Here is a 22054-nt window from a genome sequence, read left to right as displayed (position 1 = left end):
CCTCTCTCCAAATGGAGCCGCACAACTCTCTCTCTGCCCTGCCTGGAAGACAACAACAGTTTTTCCCTCCTTTTTCCCAAGGGCTCATGGAAGTTGAAGTCTCTAGGGTTAGATTGCAGCACAAAGGATCTGCCCAGTAAGTCAGAGGCCCCTATAGTAAGGGGATTACATTTGTGTTTATTAAACTTTACCTTAAAATAGGATCTGCAAACCATCCTAGAGACCACTGTAACTTCTGAGTATTGCTATGTGAGAGAACTGACAGAAGATTAAGATCCTCTATGTACTGCAGCAATTCTTGTCCAGGAGCAACTCTTAAATATTTGACTTATCAAGAATGGAGGAGGGAGAAATGAGGGTGGAAAGCTCAAGCTTTCACAAAAGCCTGGTTCCATTTAATATTTCAGATATCATTTGCAGCTGAAACCATCTATATTTCATTTTAATTCAGACAAAAATAAAAGTAACATAGCACTTTAGAAAGACTTCATGCTAAGCAAACCTGCTAGAATATATTTATTAAAGTTATACTTCAACTCACATATAGTATAGCTTCACTGCAATTAAACACCTGCAGTTAACACATCAGCTAATTTGTGTTGGTAGGGCTTGGGAAGTAGGGCTGTAAAACTGCAACGTGAATCTTTGATCATGGGGGCTGGAGGCCACACTCTTGGGCCCTGTGAAAAGAGATGATCCCAGAGTATGAGCTCCAGCCCAACCCCAAATAACGGCATCACAATTTTATAGCCCTGCAGCCTTGCCTGAGTCAGCTGACAGCAGCCAGACACAGGTGTTTAATTGCACTGTAGATATGCCCATATAGTGCAGACAAGCTACTCCCCATTCTCAGAGAAGCCAGTAGAAAAATGACCTGTATGTACAATGGAGTGGTGTTTACACAAGAAAACACACACTTATCTAAGCATATATTATTACAGAACAAACTAAGGCACTCATGGTAGCTTTTACAGCATTATGAGATGAGCTTGAAAGCAGTGAATTTAAATTCCTCTCTGGGGGAGGAGTTTCTGTTTGTGTTGGTCAGAATCTTCTGTTGTATTCACCTGCTTCTTGAACAGGCCTTAGCTTGTTATAGAACAGCTGCAGCTAGTGGTATTCTTCACAGACAGGAAATACACTGCCTAACGTTTAGGAAATCAAAGCACATGCTCACACTCAATTGAGACAAAGGCACAAATGGCAAGTAAGCACCTAAATATCAATAAAAGTGGGTGTTAGGAATCAAAGGGGAGCTTTTCAAAAGCACAAATAGAAGTCAAGGCACTAAGAGAATGTGATCCACTTTGAGCATGTATTAGACTTACAAAAACCTGCTAAAAGTGAAATGTAGTTAAATGCATCTAAATAAATACATCTCTTTATAATTAAAAACAATTAATGCATTAGAGAAACATCACAATATGTTTATCACCTCTTGCTATAACTTTTTATTTGTTTCATAGGCTTTACAGAGGTAGCATGCATAATCACAGTAAAATATCAGACAATACAAACCTCAGTACATTAAGGAGGATACACTGGTACTTTTCTATTGGTTTTTAAGTGATGATCAAACAGAGAAAAATAAATATTTGACATGACACTTTCCCGTTTTGTGGCATTTTACTGGCCATATAACAGTTAGCCAAGCAGAGTCTATTATGATTCTTTGATCATTACTATAGTCTTGGTTTTACTCTGATATACTGGAAGCATTTTCTCTGTGAATGCATTAATTAGGCTCATGCCAGTAAACAAATGCCTCTCAGATTTAATACTGCATATTTTCTATAGATGCACTATAAGCTATCAGTAGGCACATTATAGTTAAAAGTATAGCTATGTGTGAAATGGCAATATTATGAAAAACATCCGTTTAACAAAGGCAAAGTTATTTCCAGAATGAACTATTATTTTAAATACAAGAAAATGGTTGCATTACATTTTTCTGAGAGAGATATTTGATGAATACAAGAACTATTTAAAATTATTTCAAATGAACAAACACTAAAATTTATGGAATTTTTGAATACAATAGAAAGAAAGAGCTAACTGATTCTAATAAATATGCAGAAAACACATAACAACTGAAGTAGCAGATAATATAGTTTTAGGTACTGTTTTAATGGTGATATCACTTTCAGTCAGAGTTAGAATTCTCACAGTCTTTGCTAAGTGGGGGAAATGTGTTTAGCCCTTCTTTCTTTGCTATTCTTAGTTGTCGCAAGTGTTCCTTCATTTCCTTGGAAATGTGACAGATTCTTCCTTCTATGCCAGGCACTGCAACTACTGATGTGCTTTTATCCGTTCTTGTTTCAAAGGCTTGTGATAAATTCATGAAACGTTAGTGCTAATTAAACTAAATTCTCCTCATGTAAACAACCTAAATGTGCATCTTACTATACTGTCAATAAGGTATTACAATAATTAACATATTCAAAACCTGTCTTGCTTAGGAGTAACTGGAATTTTCTGATGAGCCATTCATAAATTCACCCTCCACAAAGCTTACCATAAGTACTCTTTTTGCAGACCCATAGAGCTATATTTTAATATTGTTATGTCAAGCAATAACAAATGAGCTAAGCATAGTTCTCTTACATGATGAAAATATGTCAGAATCCAGTAAAATAATGTTTGCAGAATATGGGCCCCTCTGCCATTGTGTTTTACAATATATGAATAAGAAGTCAATGACCATTCAAGGGATTAATAATGGAATGACCTACTGCCTTTCACTTCCATATTCCTAGTTCAAACCTTACCTAGATTGGTGGAGACTTAGGGTGCATCTACACTGTGCCCAGGGCCAGATTAAGACCTTTAAAGGCCCTAAGCACTGAAAAAATTATGGTGCGCCCCCATATGTAATTCAAAACAAAAACAATATTATTCTGTAAAATCTCCTCTTTTTTTTGGTGCCCCTGCTTTGCTGATGCCCTAAGCACATGCTTAGTCTGCCTATTGGGTAATCCAGCCCTGACTGTACCCATAGCTTGAAATAAGCTATGCAATTTCGAGTTAATTTCGAAATAGCTGATTTTGTACTCTGGTGCTGTCTACACAGTGCCAAATTTTGAAATAAACTGCTATTCCGAAACATCCCTTAAGCCTCATGGAATGAGGTTTACAGGGATGTTGGAATAGTGAATCCATTCAAGTTTGAAATAATGAACTTGTTCAAAAGATGCAGAATAGCTATTTCGGGATACCAGAAGTATCCTAAAATAGCCCCACAGTGTAGACGTACCCTTAACATTGAAACTATTTATCTCTTTCAGATATTTTGAATGTATCCATCACTCCAAATTAAGGCTTGAAGATACATTGTACAAAAGGGACATCACATACTACCATTTGGAAAGAAGACAAAGCCAATGGTGTGAAAAAGGAAGCAGCATAGCATCAGGATTAAGGGAGTAGACAGAAAAAGGACAAGTGTAAACAGGAGACTATATAAGAGAAAGAAGAATTTGAATATGAGGTGGTAAGAGACAGGAAGCCAGCAGAATTCAAAGAAAGCAAAGAATGTGACTTGAGATAGAGGTGAGGAAAATGACTTCAGCACTGCATTTTGGACACAAAAGAGAGTTGATTGACTACAAAGCCACACAAAGTAAGCAGCTGACCAGATCATGGACCTTAGTTTAACAAAGGGTTTGCTAAAGAAAGTGGATTTTGATACTATTAAGCAGAAATGTGTTTTAATGAGAAACAGGATATGTGGGAAGAAAAATATAAGCGTCAAAGTTTATGGCCAGATTTCCTGATGCGTTGATATTCTGCTTGCTATAGCAAAAGGAAGCCTATCAGGTTATAGATCTCTGATTCTTTGTCTTGGACTGATGTAGAGCAATCTGGAGGCTGCTCTACATGTACAGCTGATAATACAGCTTTGGGTAGCCTGTGTACAGTGTGATGAAATCATGCCTCTTTTTTGCCACCCAATGCAACTATTGTGACAGGGATGGTGGGGAATAGTGATTAGGGAGCCAGCTTTGCCACCTTTATGCCCACGGTGAGGACCCCAGGCAGGAGGTAGTTTCAACAGGGAGATAAGACCAAGTTTTCTCTCTTTTTCTGTCACCAATATGATGCAAAGGAAAAAACTGGCTCTCTGAGTCCATGAGACAAGGAAGAACAGATAATGGAGAAGACAGAGGGAAGGGAAGGACAGGGATTAGAAGTGATAAGAGGTTAATTTTATAGAGTGAGACTGAGATGGTATTTAGGAACCCAAGAGAAAACCTATCAAGCCCTTTTGTCAAAATGCAGATTTCTGTTCAAAGTAATGTTATCATGATACCTAAAGTGTTGTTTGCTAACAGTAAGGGTATGTCTAGACTTCATAGCTCCATCGATGGAGCCATGTAGATTTGTTTACTGGGAATAAGGAAATGAAGCAGTGATTTAAATAATCGCTGCTTCATTTAAATTTAAATGGCTGCCGCGCTGTGCCGATCAGCTGTTTGTTGGCTCAGCGCGCTAGTCTGGATGCTCTGCGGTCGACATCAAAGGCATTTGTCTGTTGTAAAGCAGGCTTTTTCTGTCCATGGCCTTCGCGTATAGCCCATCCTGCCACACAAGGCACCTCACAGAAAACCCAGACTGTGAGATACTCAGAGAAGCATAGGAAGCACAATGCAGCTTTCTGTAAAACGGGATTTGGCCTTGTAAGCATCATAGAACAGGGAGGTGAGCATGAAAAAATAGAACACAGCTGCAAGAGATAAATAAGACTCTCTTGACCAGTCCTTGAAGGCAGGGAGGTAGGCATAGGGAGATAAAACGCAACTGCCATGCACACTGACCATGCCCACACCCAGGACTGTCCACGGGGCCATCAGGCGGGCATCATGAAAAATCCTATAGGGCAGTATTTCACGTTAACTCATTACCAGCCTATCAGGCCCGGCCAGGGAACTGACCCTAATAAGGTAACGGATATCAGGTTATGTTATAAAAGACCCTCAACCCCTTTGTTCGACGGAGGTTCTATGTATTGAGGGCACGTGGTTTTTTTGCCCAGCTGAAGGATTGATCACCCTGAGGCTGCCTTCCCCACCCTTCGAGTCAAAGATAAGGGTGCGCGAGTCCTGAGCATGCTCCGAGTTTTTGTGTGTCTTCATGTTGTTATTATTGCTGGATTTGTAAGTATTACTTAAATCTATCAATTGTTAGCTTAGTCAGTAGTTGAGTTGTATTAATCATATCTTGTAATCTTGTAAGGTATAAGCAAGTTGCATTGTATAGATAGTGTAATTTTGTGTTGTGTAATAGTGTTATGTTTTAGTCTAGGTACAAGTGTTAGAAGAAAAACCCAGGAGTTGTTAACCTGTAACAGCAAAAATCAATGACTAACTCTGCCTGCTGTCCTAAAGTAACATTGGAAGGATTAGCTGTGGGTAGCCTTTCTTATTGTTATTATTTTAGCTTTGTTTTTTGTATTTTTCATTTGTATGCTGCGCTGCGTTAAGCGAATTAGGAATAGTGATTTAATATAAATAAATTGTAATCTAGGAATTGTAATCAGTTAGGTATAGTTGTGTTCAAGTTTTCTACCCTGTAAAAGCATTAGGCAATTGTTAGTTAAAAAGACCATTTTCTAATTGTTGGTTTTGATAAAAGAATCATTCCACTTAATAAAGATCATTTGTTTTACACCATCATCCAGTAGTTTTCACTAGGTAATCGGCTTTAACCCTTGAGGCTTCCACCACATCACCGAACCAAGGTGTAACATTGTCAACCTCCCTGGTAAACCCAATCCAGGCATACTGGGGAGGTCGACAAATGCCTTTGATGTCAACCGCGGAGCGCCCAGACTAGCACGCTGAGCCAACAAACAGCTGATCGGCACAGTGCGGCAGCCATTTAAATTTAAATGAAGCGGCAATTATTTAAATTGCCGCTTCATTTTCCTATGCTAGGTAGCCTAATCTACATGCCTCTGTTGCCAGAGGTACGTAGTCTAGACATACCCTAAGATGGTGTTCCTAATAAAGTATACAGTACCTTGGCTTTAACCTGGCTTTTCCTGTATTACCTGACATAGTATTCTCCATTTTATCATTTACAGATGCTTTGTGCAATTTGGGATTAGAAATTAGTTCAGCAGCATTGTGAATAAGTATATTGGGCTACTGCATCGAGTCAGACCTTTTAGAAAACTGTTCATGCTTTTGACATGTAAATCACAGGTGCATATGTCAGTCTGTTTGGCCAAATTTAGAGCTATGAAGATATTTTAAACTTCAGTTACCTTCATTTCCACAAAGTTCTCCATATTAGATGATAAGGACAAAAACATATAGCAAACTGCTCAACCAAGATTATTATCTGAAAGAGACTGAAGTATACTTAACATTGTACCTGCTGCAAAGTAAACTAACGCATATCCCACTTCACAAAAATGCTCTGAATTTCCTGTCTATGGAAATCTGATGGTTCTGAATTAAAATCTGCTCTGAAATATTGTATCATGAATCATGATGTGTAAATAAGGCATATTGTGGTTTCTTGATAATAGGGAACACTGAAGAAGACTTAAGATCTTAGAGGATTCCTTAACTTAGTTTTATATAGAGGCTTTTTCAGTGCAAGGATGAAGTGTTCAATGGATAATGCCATTCTTTCAGAACTCTCCGTATCCCTGACTAAAGGAAAAATATTTTTTAATGCAGAGCTTCCTGTATAACTGACAGGATTTTACTGACTGGGTGAAATTGCCAGAAGAGAATTATAGTTTTTAGGTTTCTCTTTTATGCTTTAACTTCATGGATTTTTTTATTGTTATGGAGGTAAGAGGAATTTAATATTTCATCCTATTGAAGCTGCTGAACAGATGCACAAGTGTCTTGCACAGGAGATCTACAAGTTGGAGTGGAATCAATTAAGGATGTCTGAAAAACAACACCCTCTCCTTCAGACACTTAATTAATATTCTTTTAAAGGTCAGTTTTGTCTAATATTCAGTGAGAAGAGGCTGACACTAAAGAACAAGGGATCATGGTAAAGTACAAAATGCTATGTGCGATTTTCAAAATTACTTAAATAAGTTAGGAGTACAAATCCTAAGCTCCTATATGTTGCTGAAGTATACAACAATGAAGACATTCATGTTATTCCTAGATGTGTTTGTGTTGCCAGGGAGAGCAGCAGATGCCAAAGAGTGCTGAGATATAAAGCATACATTTATAATATTGAGTGATAAGAGATATTAATTAGAAGTTCACGGTTACAACCCTGGAACAGTTCCATGGAGCCAAGATTTGTTGATTGAATCCAAGTCATTTGACTGATACAGTTTCTCAGGGAGGAATAAATGAGAACTCAGAATGCAAGTTTTGCTGGCCTGACAGTGTAGTCTGATTGAAAAATTACTTTCAAACTATCCAATAAAAAAGTATTGAAATAATGAAGCTTGAAAAAGAGACGGAGAAAGGAGGCCTAAAGGAGAGTCTGCACAGTAACCTTTGCTATGGAGAAAGGGAATGGAACTTTCACTTTTTACATTCAAGAGATTAAAATTTCAACCTGTACTTAAGGTAAGGTGTTGTATAAAAATATGAAGACCTAGACTCTGTAAGAAAGATCCCAAAACAGAACACAAGGCTGTTTTGTCTTTACATTTCAATGCCAGAATGAAAGTATATTTAAGTATAAGAGAATGCTTCTATGAATTTGAATCTACTTGTAGCCTAACATCCATATTCCGTATGTAAAAAAGTGTATGCTGAATTCGTGCAGTATCAAACCCAAATTTCTTACAGCTTCCCTGATGTATCTGGTCTTTTTCTTAACAGGGGATGCTAATTTCCTCAGTAAATATAAAAAAATCCTTTATATTTTATCAAGTTCTCTAAGATTGTTTAAGTCTTTGTAGCTCTATGGAGGATGCCACTCCTACCAGGCACTGCAATTCAGAGCAGATCACCACTCAAAATTGGAGAACCAAATCCCTCTTTCCAAGATTTTCTCCTAAATTATTCAGTGATTGTTCCTGGCAAGCTTTAATCCCCATCCACATTTACACCATAATGTTGTAAAAAAATTCACTGTATTTATATGTACGATTTAAGCCTTCTTCTTAGATCATTAATGGGAAAGAAAGAAATATTGTAACTTTACTGATACATTGTTAAATCTATCCTTCTCTCCCCCCCCCCCCAGGAATAAATGAAGCTATTATTTTGCTTCAATAATAATCACACATCAAGATCTTGAGGTCAGACAGCTTGGAATTTCCAGTTGTCTTTGTAATTTTTGCTTTTACGCTATCATATAAATATGCTTTCTAAAACAATCCTTCAGTCTTCTACCACAGGACATGCATGGAGTCACTGAGGAAACATCTATACTTACTGCAAGGTTGATGCTCTGGAGGCCAATCTTCTAGTATTTGATTTATAAGGGCTAGTATAGACCTGTAAATCCAATGATGAGAGCAGCTCCCGCCAGGGTCTGGCACTCCTCCTTCAGCAAGGAGTAAGGGAAGCCGAGGCAAGTGTTTGCTCTCATCGGTCTTCTTCAGTATAGATGCTGCCATAGTTTGGCTTAAGGTAAGCCAACTCCACCTACACATTTTGCTGTCTATGTCATTATCTAAACTGCTGATGAAGATATTGAACAGAACTGATCCCAAAACTGATACCTGCAGAATATCTCGTTATGTCCTTGCAGCATGACTGTGAACCATTAATAATTACTTTCTGGGAATGGCTATCCAACCACTTATGCACCCATCTTATAATAGCCCCATATACATTGTATTTCCCTAATGTATTGATAAGATGGTCACATGAGACTGTATCAAATGCTTTACTAATGGCTAGGTATATCACATCTACCACTTCCCCCTTATTCAGGAGCCTTATTATTCTATCAAAGAAAGCTATCAGGTTAATTTGACATGATTTGTTCTTGATAAATCCATGCTGACTGTTACTTATCATCTTATTATCTTCTAGATGATTGCAAATAGCTTTCTTAATTATATTCTCCATTATCTTTCTTGGTACAGAAGTTAAACTGACAGATCTGTAGTTTCTTGGATTATCCTTATTTCCCTTTTTATAGATTCACACTATATTTACCCTTTTCCACTCTCTTGGAATCTCTCCCATCTTCCATGACTTTTCAAAGATGATAGCTAATGTCCTCTATCAGCACCTTGAATATTCTAGGATGCATTTGATCAGGCCATGGTGAACAGAAGACATTTAACTTGTGTAAGTAATTTTTAACTAAAGACAAATGCAGCCTCTGCAATTGCTGCATGGAAGAGTCAGGAAAAAAGAGCTACCCATCCTACATAGCAGTTCCCTATCTGTGATGGATCTGAACTCCATGGGGGAAGGAATTGTGATAGTGTTAGTAGGCCTAAAACCTGTGTAAATCCTCTTGCCACAGATACTGGGGCTCGGGAGGATTAAGTGGGGATAGTATAAAAGGCTGTGGCTTCTGGTACATACCAGCAGATTTAAAGGAAGCCATCCTGCAGCAAAAAAACTTCAGGACCAGACTTCAGAGAGAAACTGCTGAGCTGTAGTTCATCTGCAAATTTGACACCATCAGCTCAGGATTAAACAAAGACTGTGAATGGCTAGCCAATTACAAAAGCAGTTTCTCCTCTCTTGGTGTTCACACCTCCAGATCAGCTGCTAGAAGTGGGCCTCATCCTCCCTGATTGAATTTACCTCGTTATTGTTGCCTTATTCTTGCCTGCATATTTATACCTGTTTCTGGAAATGTCCACTACATGCATCTGACAAAGTGGGTCTTTACCCACGAAAGCTTATGATCCAATATATCTGTTAGTCTATAAGGTGCTACAGGACTCCTTGTCGCTTCCAATATAGATTTTGTTCTCCATAGCTTTAGGTTATTCCTTCCTATTAAGTCCTTTTACCAAAGACTCATGAAGGAGACCAGAATTTCACACTAATTTAGGGATTTAAGCTTTTGAAATCTGTTATGTTCCTCCTCTATCCTTCCATCCCTTCAGAAATCTCTCTCAACCCCACTGTGCATCCTGCCGTCCCTCTTTCAGAAAACTCTCTTAGAGAAAGTGTTCAGTCCCATTCCCTCATAATGAGCCATATGCCCTGACTGTTACCATTAGTGGATAAAGAGATTTTTCTTTGATAAATCACAAAATGCTGCATAACATATTTAGAAAGTTAGGAACAAATATACTTAATTATGTGTATTGCCATGGTGCCTAAAGTCCATGTAAGGATTGCAGCCCTATTTGCCTCAGATTATATATTTGAAATTACCTGTTAATGATGCTGATTTGGACTTGGTAATTAAACTCATTCGGTGTCCTGAGATGCACTTCTTGATGCCATGAACAATCTTGATAGATTCAAAGTGATTAACAACGACTGTTGAAAGTGTCTGTGCAGTTTCTGTATCAAACATTCTAGGACAATTCTGAAACATTACATAGCCATCCTTTCCCTGAAAAAAATAATTATATTTAATGAAGAATATTTTAAAATATGAGCACATAACTGTCTATTTCCAAACCATTCTAATTATAACTATACAAGTTTGTTAGGCTAACAGCTAGGGTTGATTTGATTAAAAATACCATATTCAGTAACAGAATTAGACTGCACATTAGGAGACAGACTTTCAAACAACTTCAAAAATGAACACACATATACATTTGTATGTAAGTACATTAATTCAGATGTCTAGGTGCCCTACTAGATTATTTAAGTATGCAGATACAATATCTGCATATGCATAATTTGCCAGTTAAAGCACACTCAGAAATCAGGTATATTTTGCAAGGAATGGAAGGTAGAGTGAAGAATTATAGAAATTTGTATAAGAAATAAAGACAGATAGAAACAGGGAGTGAACAACATGTAGAAAGGAGTCAAATTCCAATCTTCTATGCGATCATAATTAAGCTATCAACATAAGATAGTATTTCATAAAAACAACACTCTTGAAGCATGAAAATCATTCAAAATATTTAAATGTGTTAGAGCTTACATTAGCTAAATACTCCTTAATGGCAAGTCGATAGACTTTGCTTTTCTTGAGATATTGTCCTTGAATCTTTACAGAGTCTCTTATAATACGATGCCCTGGTTCTGCATTTGGATCAAATCCAAATTCCATTCCTGCTACTTGAGGAAACCTGGATGTTAAAAAAATAAACCTTTTTTCCTAAGAAGAATCAACCAAAGCACTAACTCTTCCAGAATTCTGAACAAGTACACTTCAATAAACAGCCCTATAAACTCACAATAATTAATTCAGTATCTGAATTAATGTATGTTTGTAATTCTGTGTTTCTAAAGACGGTACTTTCACTGATTACTCTATGAATTACCATGCTGAAAAGGCAGCTTTTCCTCTTCTTACAAGTGGTGGCTATTGGCCCAAGAGTTAATCATCTGGGCTTCAGAATTACCGAGTGAAATATCTGAATTCTCCCATTCTTGCACCATGGTCACAATTGTTTCCAGGTTTAATTTTTAAGGGTCAAACTGAACTTCTGGCTCAATTGCTAAATCCCAACTGCTCATAGTGACCCAATTTATTCATATAGCCTGAACAATTATCTGTGGAATCAAATTAGTTCCAGAATGTAATACCTATTAGCTAGCAGTGTACATTGTTCCTTATTTTTATTTTCACTATAAAAAGTAAGTGACTGCCAATAAAATTACATTTATTTTGTATAGCTTTTCATACACTGTGTGTGACAAAGATTTATCTGTATCCATAGATTTTATGTTCGTACTTACATTAGTCATTTGTCTTGCCTAGAGTGCTGTATTAATGTGCTTGTTACTGTTATCACATAGGCTCATGCATTTATCATCATCATTACCTAGTACATCTGAATGCTGCAATAAAGTAGCTTCTCCTAAGGACAGCATGGAGAATTTCCACAAGTTTTCAGAACAATTGGCATTTTCATATAAAAAGGTATTGGATTAATACTCTAGATACCTTCCATCGAGAGCTGGATACCTGTAGACTCCATTTTCAAGGGCTTCCAACAATTGTCCTCCTGTAATTTTGACTACTAGAATTGGGTCCACAATGGGAAGGATAGTTAAAAGATCATGCATTGTAAAATCTCCTGGAGGATGAATATAGTTTGAACGAAGTGTACCTATAGTCATAAAAGAAAATCAAAATATTCCCTGGTCCCTTTTGTTCCATGAGTAAACAGTCTCATTATCTGACACAAATTATATAAATTCTAAGGTCTGTTGTGTTGATGAGGAAGGATGACAACAAATCATGCCATCTTAAAAATTAAAACCATGACAAATCATTTCCATTTTAAAAGAAAAAACAAAACAAATAGTCCAGCTAGCACCATCAAGTTTTGAATTTTAAAACCATCCAAGCAACAATTCAAAAAGGTACATTCAACATTTCCACTTCAAAGCAAACATTGAGTAAGAACCAATCAAAAGTCCAATTCTACTCTGAAGAACTCTACTGGGAGCATTCTCTTTTTAAAATAAAATGTCAGCAAGACAAAACCCAGAATAGAACTAAACATATTTTAGACCCTGACTGTGCAAATACTTGCGCATATGAGACCATTCACATATATAAGTTCTGCACATGAATGTGCTATATGTGTCTGGAGGATCAATCTTCATTTCAAACTTTAAAACCATGCTGGTAACAAAAACAGTATGTCCAATTTAAAAATAAGACCATACAGCAAGCAACATTTCTTATTTTAAAGGGATACTATAAAAGAATAATTGTTTACTAGGAAAAGAGAAGGTGGGAAAGGGAGATTTTAATACAACCAAACTAACTTTGTCCATGAAGATTTGTATAAGGTTGTTTTAAAAAACACATTGTGAAAGGGGTAGTAAAGGGAAGCAAATTGTACTTTGTACTAATATGAAGTGTGTGCATGTGGAAATTGGAAGTTTTTAAAACTGCGATATTTATTATTATTTATTATTTGGGGAAGAGGCAGCTAAGAATTACAAAATGGGGCCAAGATTTCTCCTTAGCTATTTAGTCTCTCTGATATACTGTGCTATAACCCCTTTAAATCTCATTTACTACTATTACTATCGTTAATTTGTTTCTAGCACCTGTACAAACACAACAGGCATTGTTCCTAGCCCAGAGATCATAGTATTTTAAAAGAAAAAGCAAATAGACACCAATGGAGAGTAGGAAAGGGTACAGTTTTCAAACAAGGTGGAAACTGGTCACATCCCGTTAATATAATGCTTTAACACCTTTTCAGTTTGTTTTGGGAAGATATATAAACATATCATGTACTCCAAAATCTTACCAGAATTGGCCAGTTTACTTGTTTACTTTTATTACACCCCAACGTGTATGTCTATGAATCAATCAAATTTACTTGAATTTCTTTTCCACTAAAAAATCTCTAGTTCTTGATTGCCTCAGTTTTGTTAGTTGAAAGTCACTCATTGCCCTTTTCAAATTCCTTGCCTTCTCGATGTACTCTTACTTAGACAAATGATTACTAAATAAGTAAGTAAAAAATATTCCAAACATTGCTATCATCTTTAACAAGTAAATTAAAGTTAAAACATACCAAACATTTTGATTACACTAAATGTTTTTAAAAGGACAACCTGAATTAAGTAATGCTACATCAGCATGAGTAGCTTCTAGCATTGCATTAGTTATCAGGTTTCCAAGGTTGCTCTCTGCTCTTCTTACAGTAGAAACACGGCCATCTAATTCTGTGTCGATTGGACAAAGAACTTCCTCTAAAAGAGGCTAAAAAGAGAAAAGTTTACAGCAGAGTTTATTATTTGAAACAAATATATCCTAAAAACTAATGAATTACATTGTAAAAATGTTAAAAATGTTAATTAGGAAAAATAAAAAGAAAGCCGAGACCCAGAAGAAGAATATAATCTCTTCTCATTCCCTACTATCTGAATGCATGAACAGAAGGTTTTGCAATGGACAAATAGCAACAATTCCAGCTCTACCTGGCTTCCATTCTACATCTACAATGATGAGAATTTAACATTACACACAGATCTATAAAAACGAGGCAGAGGAAATCCCATTCTGTCATTTATCGTTGCTATATTGCAATGGTCACCAAGACTGATGTTAGACTTGCTTGGGGCAAGGGCCAAAACCAATGCCTGGAACTCACAGCCCAGAGCTGAAGCCAAAGCAAAAGCCCTACTGGCCAGGGCCAAAGCTGAAGCCCAAGAGCTTCAGCCCTAGCAGATCAAAGGTTACATGCCCCCTGACCAGGACAGAAGCTTTTCATCAGCTTTGATCCTTCCCTCCCCTCACCCAGAGCAGTAGGCTCAGGCTTTGGTCCCCACTCCTGGGGTGGTGTAATAATTTTTGTTGTCAGAAGGGAGTCATTCTGCAATAAAGTTTGAGAAACCCTGATATATTATATATATAGACAAAACCTGTTCTGAGGTTTTAACCACAGTTTCTGAAACAAGTTTCTGAACAGTTTGTTCTTGACTGCTCTTTCAGATAACCCTATGCAGTAGAAGTTCAAAAGAACATGTTGACACTCATTGTCAGAATGGATACTTTTCCTAGCTCAGAGAAGCTAATGATAGATTCAGTCATACTGGGATTACAAACAATTTTAGAGACAATCTGAGTTTAACAGTTTCCAAGTCCCCATCTAATGTGTACTAGTTTTTAGTACCCCGGTGGATAAAACTTTCCAATTAAAATTTCCTTGTGTGTTATAGTCCCTTTAGGACTGTAGAATACAGTAGTTCATAGATGCATCTTCCTACAAAAACTAAAGACTGTTGTGCAGGAAGCCACCATGAACAATGGTAGTGTCACATAGCAGAGGCTTTATTTCATATTTAAACATTTTGTCAAAAACATTTTATTTTCAGTGGAAAGATACTGTTTAAGTCAATAGTTTAAATACATTTAAATGCATTTAAACATAGAGCTCTAGGTTCCCAGATGCAACAGTAATAAATAATAGACAACAGTTTTAATAATAAAAACCAGGATATTCTTATTTAAGGAGTGTTCAAATATCCCCAACACTCACAGAATGGAGGATTTTATAGATTACTACATTAATTCTCCTATATATAGACCCTGCAGTTTTTTTAATTCACTGACAAAGGGACTTCAATGGTGGGGTTTTTTTTTGTTGTTTTTGTTTTTTTGGCCATGAGAGCTTTATTATATATTTCTGGAACTACTATATACTGTAGATACAAAATAGATAACATATCTGATGTTCTGCGGCTATAATCCTTATACTTGGTCTCAAAACTATGTCTTTTAATAGCAATTAACTTTCTATTAAAAATATCTGTAGTCATTAAAATGTAATGTGACAAATTTCTTTTTGGTATAATTCCACTGAAATCAATGGAATTACATCAGGAAGGAATTTTGCCTTCAGTTTCAACCTGTCAGCTTTGGCAGGACTGAAACTAAGCTAGTTCTTTTTATCTCTCTTTGCAATTTAAATTTAATTTGTATTTGTACAGAGTAATTTCACTGATTTCAGTGTAAGTATTATGTTACTCCATTGCATACAGTGCAATTAATCCAGATTTATATGATAACTGAGATCAAAATTTGGCCCTTTGTTACCAGTCTTGTCACTTATAACAACAATTAATATATTCTTTTTCTGGAACAAAATATTTAAGGAAGTTGTACTTACCTGCAGGTTTTGAGAATAATCATCCACCACTGATTTGATAAAAGAATCTTCTTCTAGGTTCCTCAAGATGTCAATTCTCTGAAATGTATACTGAAATGATGCCCTGAACTTTCTTATATTTATTTTTGAGAAATTCCTGAAATCTGATCCACTTTTGACAATCCAAGTTCCATTTATCTTTTTTATTCCATAATCATGGTCATGGCCCCCCAGAATCAGATCTATTCCTTGGCTGTTCTCTGCAAGTCTGATGTCATTAATCCATTTCATGTGTGTCATAGCAATTATAAATTCTGCTCCCTCTGCTTTAAGGTCTGCTGATATTTGATAAGCTGTTTTGACATAATCTATGTAGTTGAGGTTTGATTTGTCAATGGTAGCCAAAGTATCCAGCCAGTCTTCTTCAACTAATCCCATTAAACCAATTTTCATATTATTCCATTTAATTACTTTTTTTATTGTGCCATGGCCTAGTGGGTTAGAGGTAAATTTGTCATATACGTTGCTGAGGAACCATGGAAATTTCATTTGTTGTATATAATCTTCCAGAACATCAACACCAAAATCAAATTCATGGTTTCCTAAAAATAAAAAAATTCAGAAACTAGCTTGTTAAAGCTAACACAAAAAGGTAATCATATGAGATCATTTTAGTTTTCATGTCATTTAGAATAGCATTAGAGTTTTTTCTTTAAACTAAAGACCCAAATACCTCTCTTTTACAGCAGTGAAAACCATTACTCATTTTATTTACTTCGTAATTAGCACAGCTTTATAATGTTGTAAATGACCACAAAATATTTTCCCTAAAATATCCACTTTTATGCATCTATATCTTTTGTACATATATTATTTAAGTTTTTGCAAGCCCAATATTTATGGCTAGAAAAAAATCATATGTAATACCTAGGGTAAGATTCTTGAGAGAAATAAAGCTACAGGTCTCAGTTTGTTATCCTACCATGTGTTTGGTTGACCTTTGCAATGTAGTGGAAGGTAGAAAAAGGTGCTTTTTGGTACCATGCCAAAAGCTTCCAGACATCACAAAGGTGTGTGTAAATAATTAGGCCTATTTAAGAGAGCCTCTTGGTGCAGCCAGGAGTATACAGGTCAGTGGATCAAGTCTTGGAGCTATTATTTGTAGTCTTGTATGTGACTTTCAGTAACGCCTATATCTATTGTGCATTATGCCAAACAATTCTGTATGCCAAAGCTCTTGGGACACAAAACCCCACAGGCCTGGGACAAAGTCTATTAATATGCAAGGAGGGACAATTTCACACATAAGTGCCTGTTCACATGCATAAATATAGGTTTTTATAAACATACCCATTGCAATCTTTGAAAATATGGTCCTTTACCTAGTGTTATGGTCTATGTCAGAGTGGGGAACCTCCAGGCCACAGGCTGCATGTGCTTCACCGGGGTTAGCTGCTGGTGGGCTGAAAAATGATTTGTTTATTGAGTGTCCACAGGCAAAGAGCCCTTTAGCTCCCAGTTGGTGGTTCAACATTCCCAGCCAATGGGAGCTGTGAGAAGTGGTGGCCTGGTCTGCAGGTTTCCCACCTCTGGTCTATGTAGTGTTCTGCAAATGTACACTGTATATTTACAACAGAAAGACTAGGAAAACACAAAATTGGTGATACATAATTTTATTTTTTTATCAGCTGAGTGGCTTTTGCAATTTTCAGCGCAGTGACCAAAAAGGAGAAAGAAAATGAAAATACTAGCTAGTCTTGCTCTTCTGCTCAAATAAGCTTGCATCAGAAAAAGACAGGCATCTAGCTTGTGCAGTTTGAATACCCAAATATAATGAGAATAAGTAATTGCTTTATACATTTCTTTCCTCATCCCTTTTTCCTAAAAGCTGTGTTGTGTAGACAAAACCTTAGTTATAGTCACTATAGAGCTTACAATCTAACTATGGGTGAGCTTATAAAAGGTAGCTGTAAATAAACTAGCCTGGCACACATATTATGAAGTTCATTTGTAAATAACATTTACTTACCAAAGACTGCAAAGTGTACTCCTACTTCGTTTAATATAGGAATCATATGTTTTCCTTTTGTTATAGAACTTAAAGCTGATGGATTTAAGCAATCTCCACTAAATATTATAAGTGGATTCAGGGAACTGAATTTTTTTATAGCTGTAGCAAATCTACAAGAAAAAAAATACAACTTTCAGTTTGCTTTATCGGATGCTTAGTGCTGTGGACCATCTTTGTAGCTTCCTTTTCTGGGTGGAATTAATTCTGTTTTAGTGTCTGGCAACTGTTTCGACTAGGAAAACATACTTAGACACAAAATAAAAGTAAGGGAATGTTTATTACATTCTTTGAAGTTTTTATAGAAGGGTGTCTCTAGAGCAAAAGGGAGGAAAAGAAACTGGGGGAAGCTAGAGGCAGAAAATAGCAAAAACATTTTCCCCTTGACAATAAGTTAACACAAATAATAAATAACAACAATATCCTGTTTTCCATTTCCACATCTCAAGTTTCATGCCCCCATGCCTTTCCTCTTCTATTTCCATCTTATCTTTTCTAAATATTGTGTCTTGTCTTTCAGCCTTCTCTCCTTTTTTGTTTTAAGCATACATTTCTAGCCCTTTCCTTCCTTTCTTCCACATTACTCTAATTTTCTCATATTTAAACATGTACAAATTACTGGAATATTCCATCAAAGCTGATGTTACTGCTATTAAATCGCTTTACCAGAGCTCTATGCCAATCCTTCTGATAACAGCACTTCCTGAAGCTGACTGACAATAAAGGTTGCTTTGAGGAATATTGATTCTGCAAAATGAAAAAAATGTGGCAGGAATGGCAAATGCAATGGCAGAAAAGGTTCAGTATCCAAGAGTTGCATGACTAGTCAAAACTGATGTGGTTTTACCCTTAAATCTAAAGTTGATTTTAAGATTCTTGAATGCAAAAATATATAACAATATTCATCAATATTCTGTATATGGAGAATGTTCATTTCACAGTGACTATATTGTGTCAGTTTCATAGTCATTACATTAAAATACAAAGGAATGTAAAAACAAACCGCAAGTTTGTGTGTAGTCTAGTCCTAAGCCACCAGGAGAAAGCTACTGAAGATTATGCTTTATAAGACTCAGTTTCTTCTTTCCTATTGTTAGTTGCCTTTATCCTGAACAAAAATGTTTTTCCTGTAGAAAAATTCTCAGTAGAGTTCTCCTATAGCAGTGAGAGGGTGTGATTGGCCTGAATTTATTAGAGGTGGAGCTCAGGAACTATAACATCTGCTTCAGTGCAAATGGATTCACTCTAGCCCTGGTCTACAGTATGCAGAGCCATATGTGCATCTCGGAATGCTGAAAGGCCATGGGAGGTGCCAGAGGTGTCTCATGCTTCCCCCACCCACAGTAGATCCCATTGGCTGCTTTCTGGTCAATAGCAGCTGCCTGTTTGCAGGACAGGAAGTATGTAAAGTGCCCCTCCTGCTTTATTCCCCAGGTTCAAAGCATTGAGTTCAGAGCATCAAACACTGCCCTTGCAGCTGCTCTGAGCATGTACAGGGGCATGGAAGGCAGGGAACCTGGCTAAGGAACCTGCTGGGCTGCTGGCTAAGAGCCACGCAGGTAAGGTCTCCCAGCCACAGCCTGCTTCTGGCACCCCAACCTGTCCCTCCACTATTAAACCCGTCCTCAGGTCACAAACCCCTCCTAGACCTTTCACCCTAATCCGCTGTCCCTGGTCACAACCCTTCACCTCCTCCTTCACTTCTGCCCCAAATTACAACCCCCTCCCAGACCCTGTACCCCATTCTGCACCCCAGTCCACTTCCCCAGGGCACATTGTGACACAGCGTTGGTACCTTGCTGGTTGCTATGCTGGGCGGTGGGCTGTGGGTGACCCCCGCTGGCTGCTGGCTGTAGCACGGCCCAGCAGGACAGGGGATGAGTCATTATGCAAGGGGCTCCCAACCTGTCCGACCAGTTGCCTCCCAGGGAGAGAAACAAAGGAAGGAGGGGTGGCCAGCTCCTGGCTGGGGGGCAGGGCTGGAAAGGACTTTTTAGTTTCTGTCTGGTATCATGGAGGAAGCAGCCTAAGCAACGGACTGGGATTTAGGGGCCCAGTTTCCCCATCTCAAGGGGGGCTGAGGCATCCTAGGCCTGCCCTGTAACCGGATTACATCTTTGCTGTGCTGTATCCTGCAGAAGCAATAGACTCCCTCTATTCTATTGGCTGGTGGAGTCTGTTTGTGCCATTCTGGGGCTGCAGGAGGCGGGGAACCCCGACATGCCACCACAGTGGTGTCAGGAGTGGGATGCACTGTACCCCATGGATGAAGCTCCCAGCAGTGAGTGTCAAGGAAAGGGGCTTAGAGCCAGGCGTGCTGGAGCCAGAGCGAAGCGGTTCTTGGGAATCATGGGGCGCTGCAGCACTAGACTGGAGAGTCTGCACCGAGAGGACCAGCGGGGAGATGGCCTACACCCAACTCCTGAAGGCAGAGCTGGTGAAGCTGTGCAGAGAGAGGGACCTGCCCTTGGAAAAGGCAACCAAGGCCCAGCTGATTGCCCGGCTGGAAGAGAAGGACCAGCCATGGGGCCGGGATCCTGTCAGACCCCCACTGGGATCCCAGCCAGACCCCCACTGGGAACATCTCAGGCTCCGACAGAGGGCGGAGCACTGGAGTCTGCCGGAAAGACCAGACTGCCTCCTATGGAAGCCCTGCAAGCTGTCTAGGGCAGGGGCCAGCCCAGCGGAGCTGCGGCGGCTGGAGATCCAGCTACAGATGAAGGAATTGGAGGTCCAGGACCGTAGAGAGCAGCGACAGCATGCGCTGGCCATGGCAGAGTTAAGAAGTGGTAGGGCCCCGGCGGCGTTGAGTCCGGACAGGCCCAAAGGGCCCAGGGTGGCCAGACGTTTGGAGAAGCTCATGGTGGCCCAATTGAAGGATGTGGGGTATGTCTACATTACAACGTTAATTCGAACTAACTTAGTTCGAAGTAGTTAATTCGAACTAAGCTAATTCGAACTAACGGATCCAGACTAAAAAACTAGTTTGAATTAGCATTTTGCTAATTCGAACTAGCATGTCCACATTAAGTGGACCCTGAACTGGGGTTAAGGATGGCTGGAAGCAGTGCCGGCAGGGCATCAGAGGAGGACTTAGAGCGTGGAGATGCTGTCTCAGGCTAGCCGAGGGCTGTGCTTAAAGGGTCCCGACTCTCACCCCGGACAGACAGTTCTTAGGGGTTCCCCGCCTGCAAAGCAGTCCTGGCTTGGAGTGCCTGGAGTACCCACACTGGGCACATCACAGCACTTGGCCATCAGCCCTGCTGCACTTGCCGCAGGCTGCCATCTGGGGAGAGGGGGCAATTGGGGGGCTGCAGGAGAGCTTCCACCCCCAGAAGCCCGCAGAGCCAGCCCAGTCCTCCCCATCGGGGGCTCGTACCCCATTCCTCCCTGACCTCCTTCCACTTACCCTTCTCTAGCCCCTCTTCTTGATGTACAAAATAAAGGACAATTGTGTTCAAAAATAGAATCTCTCTTTATTGATCAAAACTGGGAGATACTGGGAAAAGGAGGTGGGAGAGGGGAAGAGAGAGGCTGGGAGAGGGGAGGGCAACTAAAATGATCAGGGGTTGGAAACAGGTCCCATATGAAGAGAGGCTAAAGAGACTGGGACTTTTCAGCTTAGAAAAGAGGAGACAGAGGGGGGACAGGAGAGAGGTCTCTAAAAGCAGGAATTGGGTGGAGAGGGTGCATACAGAAAAGTTCTTCATTAGTTCCCATAATAGAAGGACTAGAGGACACCAAAGGAAAGGAATGGGTAGCAGGCTTCAAACTAGTAACAGAAAGTTCTTCTTCACAAAGCAAAGAGTCAACCTGTGGAACTCCTTGCTGCAGGAGGCTGTGAAGGCTACAACTAGAACAGAGTTGAAAGGGAAGTGAGATCAAGTCATGGAGGTTGGGTCCATGGAGTGCTATTATCCAGGGGGTAGGAGTGGTGTCCCTGCCCAAGGTTTGTGGAAGGCTGGAGAGGGATGGCATGAGACAAATGGCTTGGTCACTGTCTTTGGTCCATCCCCTCCAGGGTCCCTAGGGTTGGCCGCTGTCGGCAGACAGGCTACTGGGCTAGATGGACCTTTGGTCTGACCCAGGATGGCCATTGTAAGCTCAGGGCTCAGGGTCGGGGGTCTCAGTGGACCCCCTTGATTCTCTTGCACACCTGCTCCTGGGTGGCCAGGCTGGCAGCTCTCCTGCCCTAGACGGCGACTTTCCTGTGCCTAGTACGGCGATCGTGGACGAGGTCCACGATGTCCGCACTAGCCCAGGCGGGTGCCCGCCTCTTGCGGTCCCGGGCAAGTTCCCGGGAGCCGCCAGCCTGGTCCCGGGAAGAGGGG

The 22054-nt window shown here is 39.2% G+C and overlaps 1 protein-coding gene across 1 annotated transcript in view; it reads right to left on the bottom strand.

Moving 5' to 3' along the window:
* Positions 1-1301: 1301 nt before the first annotated feature.
* Positions 1302-22054, bottom strand: part of LOC102444815 (uncharacterized) — a 38373-nt gene continuing 17620 nt past the window's right edge. Inside the window, exons 2-8 of the mRNA XM_025181630.3 lie at positions 17685-17836; positions 15677-16257; positions 13620-13767; positions 11983-12148; positions 11014-11161; positions 10284-10467; positions 1302-2325 (exon numbers count right to left, since the gene is read on the bottom strand). Coding sequence (XP_025037415.1) covers positions 2144-2325; positions 10284-10467; positions 11014-11161; positions 11983-12148; positions 13620-13767; positions 15677-16257; positions 17685-17836 — 1561 coding nt within the window. The 3' untranslated portion in view covers positions 1302-2143. The remainder of the gene's footprint in view (positions 2326-10283; positions 10468-11013; positions 11162-11982; positions 12149-13619; positions 13768-15676; positions 16258-17684; positions 17837-22054) is intronic.

The sequence above is a fragment of the Pelodiscus sinensis genome, chromosome 6 (assembly GCF_052426305.1).
Source record: "Pelodiscus sinensis isolate ZL-2025 chromosome 6, ASM5242630v1, whole genome shotgun sequence".
NCBI lineage: Eukaryota > Metazoa > Chordata > Testudines > Trionychidae > Pelodiscus > Pelodiscus sinensis.
The sequence above is the reverse complement of the archived record's forward strand: the minus strand, read 5'-3'. Positions and strand labels throughout refer to the sequence as shown.